The sequence below is a fragment of the Enoplosus armatus genome, chromosome 8 (assembly GCF_043641665.1).
Source record: "Enoplosus armatus isolate fEnoArm2 chromosome 8, fEnoArm2.hap1, whole genome shotgun sequence".
NCBI classification, from domain to species: Eukaryota; Metazoa; Chordata; class Actinopteri; order Centrarchiformes; family Enoplosidae; genus Enoplosus; species Enoplosus armatus.
Window position 1 is genome coordinate 15,048,831 of NC_092187.1, and position 16,579 is coordinate 15,065,409.

The following is a 16,579-nucleotide window of genomic DNA, read 5'->3' on the forward strand; positions in this document are numbered from 1 at the left end:
CACTAAAGTAACAGTAAATTTGTTTGGGGGACACCTGAGACCCCTCTGGTCCCAAGGGGCTGCCTGCGCCCCAAGTTGCGACCCCTCCACTTGGTCCCGTCCGTCTCGAGATATAGAGCAAACAACCAGAGCAAAACGCCGCCAGACAGCGCTTTGGGGCATTTATGTGCAGTTATTTGCGTGTTTTCAGGTCAAGGACGTATGCAGTGTAATAAACCCATCCTTGTGACTCTTATCGCTTTGACTGAGCGGTGCTGCTGATGCTGTGCGCACCGCACTAGGCAGGCTTCAGCCAATCACGTCAGGCGGCGCCGGGAGGAGGCGGGGGGAGCGTCAGTCACAGCAAACGGACCGTGGAGCAGATCACATTCTTCGTCTGTCGAACCGCTGCATCACGTACAGGTTCATGGACTTCTGACTGGACTGCTTGAACAAAACATCTTCACCCTAAGGCGCAGTACAATTTTCATTTAACTGTTATCCATGAGATTCTTCAGGCTTACCTTCAAGTGCTTCGTCGACTGCTTTTGAATTTCCTTTGTCAACGGCTGAACTGACTGCGGCTCCTTGTGAAATTTTCCATCTCTTAGCCGAGCTGAGGGGTTCCAACGTGTGATAATCATTAAAAAAAAAAAAAAAAAACTGCGATTTTTTTTTTCTTTCAAGAAGGCGAAATAACAAACTCAAAAAAATAAAAATTAAAAAAAAAGACAACTGGAGCACCGCATCCCTCTGTCTGCCTCCCTGAGCCCGCCGGGTGCCTTGCTAGCCAGGCACATTAATAAAACTTCAACAGCCCCCTGGCTAAACCATCAGCCAGCCTTGCGTTTTGAAAAATAACGTTTATTTTTGTGCCGCTACCTAACAACATGTCACCTGAGTTGGGAGAGAACAGCCAAGGTGAGTTTGATGCATGACCTCCACTGCTCAATAACGACTTATTATTTACCGATTCGGCCACTAGCTAAAACACTCTGTAACCGCATGCTGATGGATTAGAGCATCTCTGCCTCAGCCCCTGCTCTGACATTATATTGACTTTGGGGATAAGAGCAGCCCCCAGACAAGCTGCACTTCACTTGCCCCAGGCTATATTTCTCATCACAATATACATACACTTAAGGGTATCTCAATACACACTTCACACCATTTTGAAGCTAGATATGGTGCTGAACAGGTGTCACCTCCTATGAATACAGTAGATACGTATTCCCCAAACAAATCATTGTCAAGTTCTACGTCAGTATCATGAGAGCATCATCATTTAGCTTGGTAAGGTGACTCATACATCAGTCTGTTTCCAAATGATAGCTTAGTATTTAGGGTTATATTCTTGACACAGACCCTATTGCCTTAACCTAACAAGTGATCTGTTTTGATTAACCTTCAAACATCATATACTGTAGCTATTTCTCACACAAATTACCTTAAACCTCAGGTATCCTCTTATTAAGTTGTTCTAGAGATTCTGACACCCCTCACCTTCCCCACTCTTTTCCCCTCCTGTGTTCACACACCCCCTCAAACTGCTCTGATCTGGATTCAGCTGCCTTGCTTTGCATCCAGCACAGAGCGGCTGACTGATATCATGAAATGGCACTAATGAAGTGGCACGTTTGCTTTTGTTTATATTTGAGCGTCTTTCGTTCAGTGGTGTGCCTGTGGAAGGGGGGAAAATGAAAGTTTTTGCGAGTGACAGAGGAGCTTGAGATATACCTTGAACCGGCTCTCTGCTGTGTTTGTACCGCAGCACACTAATCACTCTGTCTGCAAGACAGAGAGAGTGAACACCGGGGGAGGGCTCAGTGATGACAATACAACTGCAACACGATTTTAGCCCAAATTACGGACTGTGTAAGGGCAGTTTACACACAACAAATCTAGTGAAGGTATATGGTGAGATATATGTCATCCCTGTTAGGGCTTAGTGGAGACTTATAATAACTGGCTAAGGTTGTGCTGACGTTTTATTGCAATGAATGGAAAACGTGCAGTCTCCCTCTTCCATTCATGACATGTGATGTGAAGTTATGAATGTGTATATTGTAGATATGAGTGGTGTTAGAATATTGTCTGCAGTCCTTTGTGATAAGAATGGGGATATTTTATTAGTGTTACTCTGACAAACTGATTACTGCTGTGTTGTCTTATTTGTTTCCTTCATTCTCCTCCTAGTCTCCTTCCTTCTTCTGGCTGTCTGTTCTTCTTTCTCATCTGACCCTTGTGTGTCTTTTCTTTTTTCCTTGTCCAGGTGAAATCAGTCTCCCCCAGTTGGAGGCAGGGACCCTGTCTGAGGAGGAGGGAGGGGGGTCAGCTCGCCCCCTGGTACCTGTGCCTGGAGCGGGCCCAGGGTGTGGTGAGGGCGGAGGGGCCGGACCACCGCAGACCCTGGACGGGGCTGCAGCCGGGACTGGAAATGGGGCTGTAGCAGTACCAGCAGTGGAAAGAGAAACCTGGACCAGACAGATGGACTTCATCATGTCCTGTGTGGGTTTTGCTGTCGGCTTGGGCAACGTGTGGCGGTTCCCTTACCTCTGCTACAAGAATGGAGGAGGTGAGCTTCAGGAGCACTGTGTAGTTAATGTAGGTCCCTGGGCTATGCATGCACACAAATGTACAGAGTTACAATGAACATACAATGAGGATTACTTTAAAATCGGTTTGGCCCGTTTTAGTACTTATGAATGATATTCAAGGTTGATATTTTCCTATACTATAAAATGTTAATGGCCATGCGAAAGTTAGAGGAAGTGTCTCACAAACGTTGTATCAATAAACACTTTGGAAGCTTGCAAATATCAGTGAGTGGGCAGACAACCTCTCCATTTCCTGTGTCGTATGCCAATCCCAACGGTTTTGGGTCCTTTGGTGAGGAAGTCCATTATCTACTAAGAGAGGGTGGGACTCGGGCATTAAGTGCTGAACTTGTCTACTAGTTTCATGGCAGTGATTGTGTCAAATGCTGAGCTGAATTCAACAACAATCATTCCGACTTCTTCAGCACTCTTGAAATACAATGAAATATAATTTTTAGGTCAAAATACAGTCACTGTTTTCTAGCTATTTGAATACAGTACACATTTTCAAAAAGAAAATCTAGATCTAGAAAATCTTCAGTGGTCAGAAAAGTTTCCTTAATCGAAGAATTGTCCTGGTCCGTCAGTTTGTAATAGTTTAGAGAAAGTCAGATACTCCTGAAAGTTTGTAGGACAACAGTGGAAGGCAGCATGGCGAGATATAATACTGTAATAGACGTAACAGGTAGACAAAGGCGGCTGTGACCACGCAGCTGAAAAGCCCTGCCCACCCACAAGGTTTCGCTTTATGTATTATAGCGTGTTGCTTAGCAGGCGGACTTAGTACAAGTTTCCCTGCAGTGTTCCTGCTGCTCTCTCACTTGCATATAAGGTTATTTGCGTTGTTGTATAACTTTCCGCGTATCCTTCTTTTTTCATCTATGCCAACTTGTCCAATGTTAACCTGCCCCAACTGCAGCTTTTGGCCTTGACTTCACCTATCTTGGCCCTACCCACTTTTATATTTTTTTATGAGGCCTTTCGCTGAAATGAAATTGAATGTGCAACTGTGTGTGTGTGTGTGTGTGTCTTAGTCCAGCCCTCCCTCTCCCCCTATGTGTGTGTGTGTGTGTCTTGTGACCCATGGCTCTGATACCCACCTTCTGGTATCGTATAACAATGGCCTGCCTCACACAGTCCACCCCCTGTGCTCCTGCCCAGCACTCACGTAGCATACAAAGGTGTTCTCTCCCACTTTCCTCCAGATAAGGAGGCATATGGATATGTCACACAATAACCGTCCTGTGACTGCGCTCGTCCTTTCCGCCCATCAGCGTCAGCACAGCCATGCACAGTACTTCATTTAAGTCTTTGACTGAGCCAGGGTACACCTTGTTACACAACAACCATATCAGATAAGGGCTGGGGCTCTTAGTCAGACCTGCTTGTTACTGAAACAAGGACACACTCCATTGGAGACAGTAATAGATGAATGTGCTATAAATGCGTGGAATTAATGCTCTTCAAATCTAATTTATTTATTTATTTGCAACTCAGCTGCTAGGCCTGACGTGCTTGGTCCAGTTATGATTAGAGAGGATTTACTTAAGCCTATTAAGGATGCAGTTCTTCAATGATTTGGCCAATATGTTAGGGTATGTCAGCACAAGCATTTTCTCCATTCATTCCGTTTACGCCTCCTATTGCATCTCTCTCTCTCTCTCTCCCTCTCTCTCCCCCTCTCTCTCTCTCTCTCTCTTTCCCTCTCTCTCTCTCTCTCCCCTCTCTCTCTCTCTCTCTCTCTCTCTCTCTCTCTATCTCCCTCTCTCTCTCTCTCTCTCCCTCTCTCTCTATCTCTCTCTCTCTCTCTTTCCCTCTCTCTCTCTCTCTCCCCTCTCTCTCTCTCTCTCTCTCTCTCTCTCTCTCTCTATCTCTCTCTCCCTCTCTCTCTCTCTCTCTCTCTCTCTCTCTCTCTCTCTCTCTCTCTGTGTCCCTCTCTCTCTCCCACCCCTTTCTCTCTCTCAGACTCACACTCATGAATGTTTCCTTATAAGGCTACAGCCCTCTGCTCTCAGAGAATTACATACAGAATGATGGACTGAATGAGGCACAAATTGTCAATCATTAGCAGTGTTGCAGAGCCAACCAGGCCGATGCCTTGGTGTGTCATTTTTGTATTTGTTGAACCTCCTCTACCACAGCGTTGTTCCAGTTTTTTTGCCTCCCTCTCCTGTGATGTATCCATCTTTCCCTCCTTTCTTCTTAGCCTCTCTCTACTCTGCGTCATAGCTGGTCATGTGACTCTCTCCCATCTGCGCACTGTGGTGGCATCACCCATTTATGTTGTTATTCAAACCAAATCGTTTCAATTGGATTTAGTGAGTTAAATGTCTTATGTCACCTTTTTCTGTTTTTCTACTGTGTATTCCTGATCACAACAAGCCTCTCCTACAGTATGAGAATCCAAATGGAGATTATTTATAGAAAACACTTGCCCTGGGCCAACCACTACTAATCAAAATGAAACAAGTCCTGGATGTCTCTATCAGGACTAATAACTCCTGCTGGGGTCTATTGTCTTTTTCCCTTCTCCATTTGACAGTCCTTTGTCTGCCTCCTCTCCCTGTAGCTTTCAAGTTCAAGGACAATACTTACCAGACTGTCCAAACACTTGTGGAATGGGAGACGATGCAGTTATCTCCCACATACACTTTCAATGCATCTTTTATCTGTAGCCTTGTCTGTCTTCCTCCCCGGCTTTCACTCTTTTGCCCTTTATTGCTTCCCCCTCCTCTGTTTCTTGTTGTGTCGAGGGCTTGATTACTAAGAGCCATTCTGGTGTTTGTGCAACTTGTGTCGTTAAAAGCTTGATAAACATGACGTTAACCTCTGATTTTTACCTCAGAGTAAAGTCTTGCTAGTATAACTTGTCTTCCAAGAGCAGGACATGCTTAATGAGCCTGGTTCTAATAATTAAGCAGAAAATAAACGCAGCATTAGTTTGAATATGAATAGCTTAATGTAATGTTAATGAAATATTCATTCAAAGTCTTGAAGATGTTGATTGTCATTACTGTGATTATTATCATGATAATTATCTCTTTAAATTATTTGCAAACCAGTATGAGTCAGTGTTTCTACCTGCTTGTTACTTCAGATACCATGTGATGAATGTGATGAACATGTGTGTTGCAGGGGTTTTCCTGATCCCCTACTTGCTGATTGTGTTCATCGGGGGCATCCCGGTCTTCTTCCTGGAGATTGCACTGGGACAGTTCATGAAGCAGGGAGGGGTCTCTGCCTGGAACATCGCACCCCTCTTCAAAGGTACCTACCGCTTTGTACGTCAGTGTGTCTGACGCACCGAGAAGAAGGTATTTCAACACTGTTCATCGCCTCTGATTTGTACATTACATCCCAACATACCTCCTCTGGCTCCCTCTCTGTCAGGTCTGGGCTTGGCCTCAATGGTGATAGTGTTCTTCTGCAACACCTACTACATCATGATTCTGGTGTGGGGCCTCTACTTTCTCTTCCACTCCTTCACCAACACGCTGCCCTGGGCCACCTGTGGACACCCCTGGAACACCCCCAACTGTACACAGGACTTCCGCCGCGCCTGCCATAACCGCAGCACCGCCCAGCCGGCTTTGCCATCATCTGCTGCCACCCCCTCCAACCTCCTCTCCTCCACGTCCCTGTTGAACCTGTCTTCAGCACAGCTCCTCTTCAACGGCAGCTGCACAGAGGCTGAGGGCATGCGTTCTCCAGTCATCGAGTTCTGGGAGTATGTCATACCTTGGGAATTGTCATGGAAGAGTTGAGCAGCGTGTCAGCAGTCTTAAAAAATACATTTTATCATCTAAACTCAAAGCCATAAAAATTTGAATACACTCATCTACTGCCAAATTGAAGCCTTAACAATGTACCGTGTTTGTGCGCAATGTTTCCAGTCATGCAGACCTCAATTGTGATCATTCAGATGTTGTTTTTATGTAATTTATTTCATTTTTCTGGAATCTTATCTGGCATTAACAAAACCTATAAAAGTCTAATTTGACTTGCAAAATATCATTTAAGTTGCAGTCACACTGTTGAAGGTATTCACTTATTTACTTTGTCTTTAACTTTGCCTTAGATGTGTTTGAAAGTGTGTTTTTTTGAGTAATGGGAGCACCTTTGTGTTCTTCCTTCTAGGCGTAAGGTGCTTCGTCTGTCTGGTGGGCTGCACGAGCCTGGTGACATCAGCTATGAGATGGTGCTGTGTCTCATAGCCACCTGGATCATTGTTTACTTCTGCATGTGGAAAGGAGTTAAATCTACTGGCAAGGTAAAGTGTTTTCTGGCTGTACAATTTGTGATTCCTAATGTTACATGTCACTGTTTGGGTTTATGGAGTGCAGATTAATATTTATGGCTTAATAGGCTTACTGTATGTGAAACGTTACTTGCCACTGTTAGGGGTGATGGAGTGCAGACTAATATTTGCATGGCTTAATGTGAAGGTTTATATAATTGCAGCATTTTGCCCTTTGACCCCCAATCATCTTTGGTATAGTGAGAAGATCAGTGTCTAGACTGAAACACATATGAACACAAATATAAGCACACACGTATTCTTTGAATGTCTGCTAATTTGTTTAGTTGCATTTTTTCCTGTTTTCTCACTTGTATTTATGTATATATGCAGCTTAATGTTTCAATAAGGCTATAATCTTCCACTGATCCATAGATCCCTATTATGTTATACTCTACATACACATTGTTCAGAGTGACTTCCATTTAGTAGTTTATAAAAGATGCCCTCTCCTCATTCTTTTAAACATGTGTGCTCTCATACATTGACATAATGAATGCATCTTTATTTTGTAGCACATGGAGATGTCTGTGTTTGCATACTTTTGTCTCCAGAGTAGCCAAAGCTCATAGAGCGAGGGGGGGAAAATAATGAAGGAGATTGAGCCAGCCAGCCAGCCAGCTGTAAGCCGATTAGTAACTTTCCACCATGTAGATGTTTGAGAGCTGGAAAGGGGCTTTTCTGCCCATGTTCGCCCTAGATCAAGGCAAATATGTGCTTTCTCACTACTTTGCTCTTACCATACTGATTTAGCTGGGACTTGATGCTTCTATTAGGTAGTAGGGGGCGGCTTTCTCAGCATACACTTGACAAAGACTACCTTCTGAAAAGGTCTGCCAAAAACCCCTGCTATTGCAGGAGGTTTACAAATTGTCTGGCTTTCCATTTACAGGCTACCTTTTCTTCAAAGTAACATGACAGGGCCCATTACACATCTACTACAGGAAGGACCTAATGGGCTTCTACTTAAGACTTGAGTATTTGCAAAGCAGGTAATTGCTTAATCAAAGTGATAAAAACATTCTTAGGTGCAGTTACATTGAAACATTTGACCATAGCTGATGGACCATGTTTATAAGCACTAAGCATTTCCAGCTAGCCTGTTAAATTCATCATATAACTAAATTTTTTCATGTACTTCATGTAATGTTTTAAGGGTTTACTGTGGAGTTTTCTATTTTCACTTAATGCAAGTTCTAATGCATAGCACTCAGACTTCAACTCCCCACCCCCAACTATACCTCACAAATTGGTACCTACAGTATCTACAGTGTACTTCACAGCTCTCTTTTTCCATCTTTCTGTAGGTTGTGTACTTCACAGCTCTGTTCCCTTACCTGGTTCTGGTCGTTCTTTTGGCCCATGGCGTCACCCTACCTGGAGCTATAGATGGGATTGTTTACTACCTGAAACCAGACTGGTCCAAACTTGGAGAGGCACAGGTGTAACTTTTGCATAATCTGCACATTTGTTTGTTGCAGTGTTATCACAGATTTGAACATCAACATCTAAGAAACATAGGACGCCAGATTGTGAAACATTAATCAGATTATTCCGTTTGTGATAGGTGTGGATTGATGCCGGCACTCAGATTTTCTTCTCCTATGCCATCGGACTGGGCGCCCTGACTGCGCTGGGCAGCTACAACCGCTTCCATAACAACTGTTACCAGTGAGTTTATACACAACACAAAATCGGACTCTGTCACTGGAAGGAGGCCAACATCAACACTAACACCATCAGCCAGACTCAGCACACTGTTGCATTTGTGTAGACTTAAGTACTAGTATCAAACAAACCTGAAAAAAAATGTATTTCCACTAGAATTAGGCTTTCTTTCACTACACACACTCCGGCAGAAAGAGACTTCAGTCTGTACTAACAATCACATGAAGTACCAAAATATTAGCAAACGCAAATTAGCAAATTAATCTGGGACCTACAAACAATCAGAACAACGAAACATGTGAGGTAGCACTGACACGTCTTTCTTATCAACAAAAGTTTTAAGTGCAGTTGTTTGTTGTTGTTTTAGAGAAAATATACCGTCCAGTTCTTTTAATACTAGTCTAACTCGCCGGATGTAGGCTGTTGGGATAGGTCTGCCATTGGCCAACTACTTCAGTAGTAATTCTCCTTCCCTTTCTTTGTCCGAAGTGTGGCGATAGGTCTGGCTATGCGAAAGTAGTGTAATACTGATGCGATAACGGATTCAACACAATGTTCGACGTCAGTGGCAGCCATCTTGGTTGTTTACGAAAATGCCTCAACGGCGCTACTCTGCCAGTTATCGTATCAAAAAAACAGTTGTGATTGGCCCGACCTGCGCCAGTTTGGCTGGAAATTTGTCTGAACGACAGGGCGACCGGACGCATCTGCCAGAGCAAATAAAACATGAGCTTGCAGATTTGTCCGGTTGCCAGTCTGCTAAAAGATCAGTTCAGGCCTAAAAAACACTGTCTTGATTGCATGAATGTCATATTGTAAGGTCTATGCTGTTCTCTGACCACCGGAACAACCACTAAACTTGAATACACTGTATGAGTGAGCCAGGAATTATGATCCAAGGCCCAAAGACTAGCACGCTACTCACATTTCAGGTAAAGTCATTTCCCTCCCTGATCAAAATAGAAACAAATACGTTGCCAGGAAGTATCATAGCAGTGTCCTCAAGCCCTGAATATGTAACAAGCTCTATTTTATTTTCAGGCTGTCATTCCATTATGCTTTTTGAAAGGCTGTAGAAATGAACTGGAACAATAGAAGGTCAGTAAGGCCATTAATAAAGATTAAAGAGTGCCGACCTCAGGTCTACTTACATTGTCTGTTTCTAGCAACTGCTGGACTCACTATCGCTGTTTTTGTAGGCTGGTTGATAAGCTTGCATATGTGTTTATTGTAACAGACAGATATGTAAACATATTAAGACCTTCACGAGGTAGTTAGCTCCATAGCAGTAATAGGGATCATTTTTTTGTAAATCTCAGAACCTGCTGGCATATTTGGAATGCCCATAATAGGAGGAGCCTCATGAATATCCTGCCATCTGACTTTTTCTCTGCCTTGACCTTAATTGGAAGTTGAAAGATGAGTTCAGATTCTGAGGTATGTCAGCTCAGCTCTGTTTCTCACACACACTTAGAGTAGCCTGGGAATAGCTGGGGAGATGTGTATATCTGCTCATAGATGCTAATGTATAGTAGATTTAGGGCTCAGGACTGTTTTGGGTCTTGTTCACTTGCTTCCCGACCATATAGCTTGACTTCATATGTCTTTTTTAGCCATGCTGGCGGTGTAGCTGTAGAGATCACTATGTCAGTCTGTCCATCTGTTGGTCAGAGACAGAGACTTGATCCAGAGTGAAATATCTTGAACCATTGGATAGACATGACTAATGCTAATGTAGCATGCTGATGTGCTAACATTAGTCAATGTTTAGCTAAACATTACATGCTGAACCTTAAAAATGTTGCATGCCAGAATGTTAAATGTTACATGCTAAATTAGTGGGGTCTGTGTCCAACCATTTCTGTAACCTTCCTAAACCAATGATCAGACATTCGCACCCATTTCACGCAGTGGAGACTGTGTGGAGGTGAGAAAGGAGCCAGTGACTGAACTTCTCTCTCTTATTTCATTCTTGCCACAACTATTTATGTCACTCTTCATGTGCACAACCAAGTGCAACATTTTGAATGCCTTTCACAAAGAGACGTTCTGAAAATGTGTGCCGTTATCTCCATATTTAAATATCACATCTCCCCCCTCTCTGTGACGACAGGCTTTTCAGTCCGCCTAAACACTGAAAATGTCGATAAACCCTTTTGATTTATGTAACAAGTGCAAAATTTTACATTTTTGCACCATTAGTGGTAAGGTATAAGAGTAAAGTTGTCTCCATCCAACAGCGTTGTTTCCTGATGTGTAGTGAGCATTACAGTTCAGTCTTGTTTAATAATTGTGGCCTTGATATGGACTGCTTTCTTAACCCAAACACTCACTCTCTTTTGTTTTGATTATCCACATCCATAAGCATTCCTCTGAGTAGTGTTTCAGATTGAGTGGAGGTTGCTTCTGGACACAGCTGCAACAGTCTTATAATAACCATCATGCTGCAACTGTTGTTTATGCATTCTTCATATCAGAAAGGTTACCAGCTAGACTTGACTTGTCAGGATAAACAGAAGGTCATTCCTCACTTTGTAGACCAGATAACAGGGATGTTGTTGGTTTCATACTTTCATACGAGAATTAGATGTCCAACATAATTTATTTATACATGCCTGCGTTATTATGATGTTACATATATTTATATGTAGTAAGTAATCAATATGGGTTTTCCCTTCACTCTTTCTTCTCTCAGACCATGAGACAGACTTGTTGTTCTCTGCCCTCTACCTGCCAACTATAAAGACAACAGGAGCTTTCAGAGAAATTGCTATTGATCCCCAATTCACCATCACAGCCCATCTCCTCTGTTGCCAATGTTTGTCTTGAATATCTTACGTGAGCCTCATGTTACAGTATATTATAATGCATCTTTTTCTCATGAAGTCATTCTCTCTGTTCTGTTTCCCCCTTCTCTCTCTATTCCTCTTTCCATCTCTCTGTATTTCTCTGTAGGGATGCATTCTTGCTGGCCCTCATTAACAGTGGAACCAGTTTCTTTGCAGGCTTTGTGGTGTTCTCTGTGCTGGGCTTCATGGCTGCAGAGCAAGGCGTGGACATCAGTAAGGTAGCTGAGAGTGGTAAGAATACAGCTTCCCTGTGAACTGGCTAAAACGTAGTGCAGTGAGCTGAGTATTGACAGTAAGACCTATATGCCCTTGATGCTCTGCTTCTGACTCTGTTTCTTAATGTGCAGGTCCAGGCCTGGCCTTTATAGCCTACCCTAAGGCTGTGACTCTGATGCCTCTGGCGCCGCTCTGGGCAGCACTTTTCTTCTTTATGTTGCTCATACTGGGCCTGGACAGCCAGGTAATACTGATTACTGACACATTTGAGTTAGTTTGTTTATATACACTTTTAAAAGCACTGGAGAACGCATTTAGCTTAGAGGAACTATATGCTAATGTAAGGTATTACTTACTACTACTTACTATATGTTGCTTTCAGTTTGTGTAGCACTTCATGTAGAATACATAGCTAATCTACATGTCTTTCACTCTTTCTTTCTCTCTCACTTCCTCTCACGCAAGTGCGACACAAACAGTTGAGACACATCACGTCCTGTTTTAGCATTGCATTTCTTAGCAGCCTGTTTGTTGTGTGTCTGTTTGAGCCAGTGCCTACATCCATTGTTTTACAGCCCAGGGATTTGTCAATGAGCTTCTGTCTGATTCACACAGAGAGCGTCTGTCTACTCTCCGATCCATTCATTTACTCTCACTTTCCATTCTCTCCCTTATTTCTCTCTCTATCCATCTCGCTCTCTTTTTCCTGCCATAGCCACATTGGTTGTGCATATGCTACCATTTCTAGTACATGATGTAAAAATAGCTGCACAGCTGTCATCCTCTCAAGTCATTCAGGAGGTTGAAATATGTTTCTGCCAAGATACACATAAACATTCTTGCATAGGGAGACTGAGAAGGGGTGTCTGGGTCTGAGCCATCATGCTCATCTTCAAAATCTCAATTACATGTCAAGCGCATCTTCAGTTCAGTGTGTCTGACATACGCTGATTGGTTGAAAGGGAGGGTTATCAAGTAGTAGTGGGTTCAGCACCCAACCCTGAACTAAAATAAAGAACCAAACTGCTGTTAAACACGTTAAGGTCACGTGCTCATATTATAATAGTAGATAATGCGCACAGCACCGGCGTATGTTCACAGGTTCAGAAGCATGTTTCAGTTTTAACTCCGCTCCCTCACCTTTGTGTCCCTCTGTCTCTTGCTCTCTCACTCAACCTTTCCCCTCTCTCGTTCTCTCTGCTATCTCTTTACTCTCTTCTTCAGTTCGTAGGGGTAGAGGGTTTGATAACGGGAATCATGGACATGCTACCCCCTAAATCTGCCCTGGGCTCCCTGCGGCGAGAGGTGGTAGCGGCCATCTGCTGCGTCATCTGCTTTCTCATCGACATGTCCATGGTTACTGAGGTACAGTGAGGATTTCCTGGAGTTTCATATTCTTAAGAATTAGGTGGGTCATTTGTCAGCTGGCAGATAACACAACGAACCTCTACGATGCCATTCAGAAGCTAGATGAATGGCCTCTTACCTGAGCTTCAGATTGTTTTGCTAGCAGGAGATTAATGTTTCTTTAAAATACATGGATTGTGTACCTACTACTTAATTGGGCATGCGAAACCACTGCCAGGAATGATCCAGGACGAAAGCCTAAAAAGTGGAGAAAAGGCTGGAAATAGGTCACACATGAAGTATTAACAGGGTGGTCTTGATGCTGACTGCTCTCTCTGTTTCTGTCAGGGAGGGATGTATGTCTTCCAGCTGTTTGACTACTACTCTGCCAGTGGCATCACTCTGCTGTGGCAGGCCTTCTGGGAGTGTGTAGTGATTGCATGGGTCTATGGTGAGACGATACCGCATAACTACAATACAAACAACACAAACCGCACAATTCAATGCATTATCATGACATCCCTTGGCCTTTTCTGTCAGGCGCAGACCGTTTCATGGACGACGTGGCTCGTATGATCGGCTATCAGCCCCTACCCTACATGAAGTGGTGCTGGTCCTACATCACGCCTTTTGTCTGTGTGGTAAGTGCTGCTCTGTCTGTTTTTCCATAAGTTTTACCAGCCAGTTGCAAACAGCTGACATTTCTTCGTGCATATAGGCAGTGTTCCTGTTCCACGTGGTGAACTACAAGCCCCTGACCTACAACACAGTGTACACTTACCCCTTGTGGGGTGAAGTGCTTGGCTGGGCATTGGCGCTGTCCTCCATGCTCTGTATCCCTCTCACCGTTCTCTACAAACTACTGCGCTGCAAAGGTTCTTTGCGGGAGGTAAGTATGCCTGGGTGCAGGCGTGCATGGTCGTACACATCCTCTTGTGCGTGTTTCTGTTTGTAATCAGTAGAAATGTGTCTCCTTGGATACCGCCCTCCCTCTCCTGTCAGTTACTTGGTTTGCTGATTTCTTCATTACTCATTAAAGAGGGCTCATAAGAGAAGGCTGAAGCATCTGTCCAATAAACAGCTCATCATCTCCATACCCTTGTCTTTCTCCGTGTAGCGGTGGCAGCACCTAACCACCCCTGTTTGGGGCAGACATCACATGGAGTACCTGGCCCCGGAGAGCGAGGCCAAACTGCTGCCCCCTGCAGGAACCAAGAGTACGCTGCTCTTTGAAAGTGTCATCTGACGAGCTGAGCCCTACAGAACACAGAGCCAAGGTCGCCCTTGACATCAGCACACACAAACACACAAGCTACACAAAATACATGCACACCACACAGGCCTGGTAAGAGAAAAGCGCAGATTTGTTACACACCCCATAGTTTTAAAGCTACGGAAAAGCCCTGGACAAATGGACCAAAGATTAGATGGGAGAAGAACTGAAACACCCATAACACCCATGCAGTCATCCCATGCTGATATACCCTCTGCTCTGCTTTCTGACTCTACCTCGCTGACTCTCCCCTCTCTTCTTGCTCCCCGCCTTTGTGCTGTCCCGTCCCGTCTTGTTCTGTGAGTGCAATGTGTCCAGTGTAGTTGTGATATCTTCCCTTCCTGTACCTGTCTGTCAGGGCCTCATCCGTCCCAACATGTCATGTCGTTTTGTGCTGAATGAGCAGAAACCTAAAAGATTCTGATGAAACTTTCTACATGAAAGACCTCGTATCTGCTGCTGACATGCCATGGTCTGAATGTGTGTGCATGTGTAGATGCACTTTCCCTGTGTATCTGTACATGTGTGTCTGGGCGTGTGTTTGAAAGAAGCAGTATGTGTTGGACCATGACAGTGGTATCTTCATTTACATGTAACATTGCCTATGGCCATTGTTTTCTGACAACTGTATTCTCTTAATCAACTGTACAAAAATAACTTCCATTTGTAAAAAAAAAAAAAAAAAAAAAAAAAAGAATCATAAAGAGACAATGCATCACCACTTCCAGCTGTGTGTTATGAACTAACTTAAGTATCCAGTGTATTGTAGGGTCTGTGAATCAGTGTTAACAATATTTGGAGGGGATGATGATCAGTATTTCCACCTTAAGAGAAAGAGAGAAACTTTAGGCTGAATTGTGCAAAGAGCAGGAGACTGGGTCGTGGGGAGGGGAAGGAGACTTGATGTCGTGTCAGGAAAGAAGCAATAAATGACCAGATAAAGATGGACGCAGTGTGTTTTTATGACTCTTTATTTACATGGTCTCATTCAAACTTTGTTCATAAAACATCCTCTAGATATGTACAAAAACTATTCTGGTTCAAAATATGTTACACCTGTATAAAAATAAACTCATTAGATAGTCAAACATTTCACAGGCAACTGGAGGTGTAATCAGTCAAGCAGAACAAGGTTGTGCGATAAGCACTCTCCAGGAAATATTTGTGTTCGGTAATTTACAACACTTGATGTTGTGTACATTGGAGTGCTTAATCCAAGAAACCCACAATTTCAGGATCCCTGACACGCATCAGTGTTTTCTGCAGGTTGATCATTTATTTGTGGTGGTTGCCCCCACTCATGTGCTAATATGATTAGGACAGCCATTTTTCCAATACATATAACTGGAGTTTTCTTGCAGACCTTTTGAACTGTCTGTGCTTTCAAATACATTTCCCACATACATTTTTGAAGGTAAAAAATTCTGAGGAAATGTTTGGGTGGGCTGTCCAAATCAATTCAATACATTGGAAAAGTATAGCATATATTACAATACAGTGTTAAGCTTCTGACAGCTATGATAGCAAATGATAACATGACACTGGATCCCAAAAATAGATGGGAGCTCGAGATGTCAGAGGAATCAGACGTGTTAATACTGACTGTAAATACACCCACGCTATGTTTAAAAGCCGCTGCTCTGTTTAAACGTAACACCTATTGCACCATATCTGCAATTCAGCTAATTCTTGCAGGCTTTTGGAGCACATGAGTGGTAATGTAAGGATTGAGAACCCCTCCCAGAGGGAATGGCTCGGCCATATCAATGACAAATATTTACATTTCATTGATTCGTTGTGGAAGACATTTGGCTTTCTAAAGAACAGGAGGGCCACCTGCATTGGTTCAAGAATATAGATTGACAGACAGACATATGTACGCACATCGTAGCCCGCCTGTTCACAACAACACCACTCACATATGAGTTTCCCCTTACAGTCAACCTTTCACTCACTCTCTACTCTCTCACACGGGCTATAAATACTGACTCCTATTAGTCCAGTGTTACATTCTCCCACTCAACCCCCGCCCTTTCTCTGTCTCTCTCTCTCTCTCTCTCACACACACACACACACACACACACACACACACACCACAGAGCGAGTGAGCTGCAATGACGTATTGCTGGCTATCTCATTAGACGATATCATAAAAAGCCTGTTGCCACAGCAACGGCTCCCTGTATTTCCATGGCAACCAACCGCCATGTCAAGATGGTGCATTCTCCCCCACTGAAAGGGGAGGAGACAATGACGACCAATGGTGAGCAATGGAACAGCCAGCAGCCTAAGAGGAGGAGGAGGAGGAGGAGGAGGAAGAGGGCGAGAGTTGGAACAGCCTGACCCCTGCTGG

The 16,579-nt window shown here is 43.7% G+C and overlaps 1 protein-coding gene across 2 annotated transcripts; it reads left to right on the plus strand.

Annotated features, from left to right (window-relative positions):
- The first annotated feature begins 851 nt into the window (after positions 1 to 851).
- LOC139288725 (sodium- and chloride-dependent creatine transporter 1) lies at positions 852 to 15,172 on the plus strand. 2 transcript variants are annotated; one of them, XM_070910121.1, is made up of 14 exons: positions 852 to 900; positions 2,252 to 2,554; positions 5,712 to 5,843; positions 5,967 to 6,303; positions 6,714 to 6,846; positions 8,181 to 8,315; positions 8,441 to 8,544; positions 11,497 to 11,621; positions 11,738 to 11,850; positions 12,831 to 12,971; positions 13,302 to 13,404; positions 13,494 to 13,594; positions 13,672 to 13,842; positions 14,071 to 15,172. In XM_070910121.1, the coding sequence occupies exons 1-14, from the start codon at positions 870 to 872 to the stop codon at positions 14,197 to 14,199; spliced, it is 2,058 nt and encodes a 685-aa protein (XP_070766222.1). In that variant the 5' UTR covers positions 852 to 869; the 3' UTR covers positions 14,200 to 15,172. The 2 variants fall into 2 exon arrangements, with proteins under 2 accessions (XP_070766222.1, XP_070766223.1); XM_070910122.1 differs by lacking the exon at positions 852 to 900 and having other exon boundaries at positions 2,443 to 2,554; positions 5,967 to 6,154; positions 6,239 to 6,303.
- The last annotated feature ends 1,407 nt before the right edge of the window (positions 15,173 to 16,579 follow it).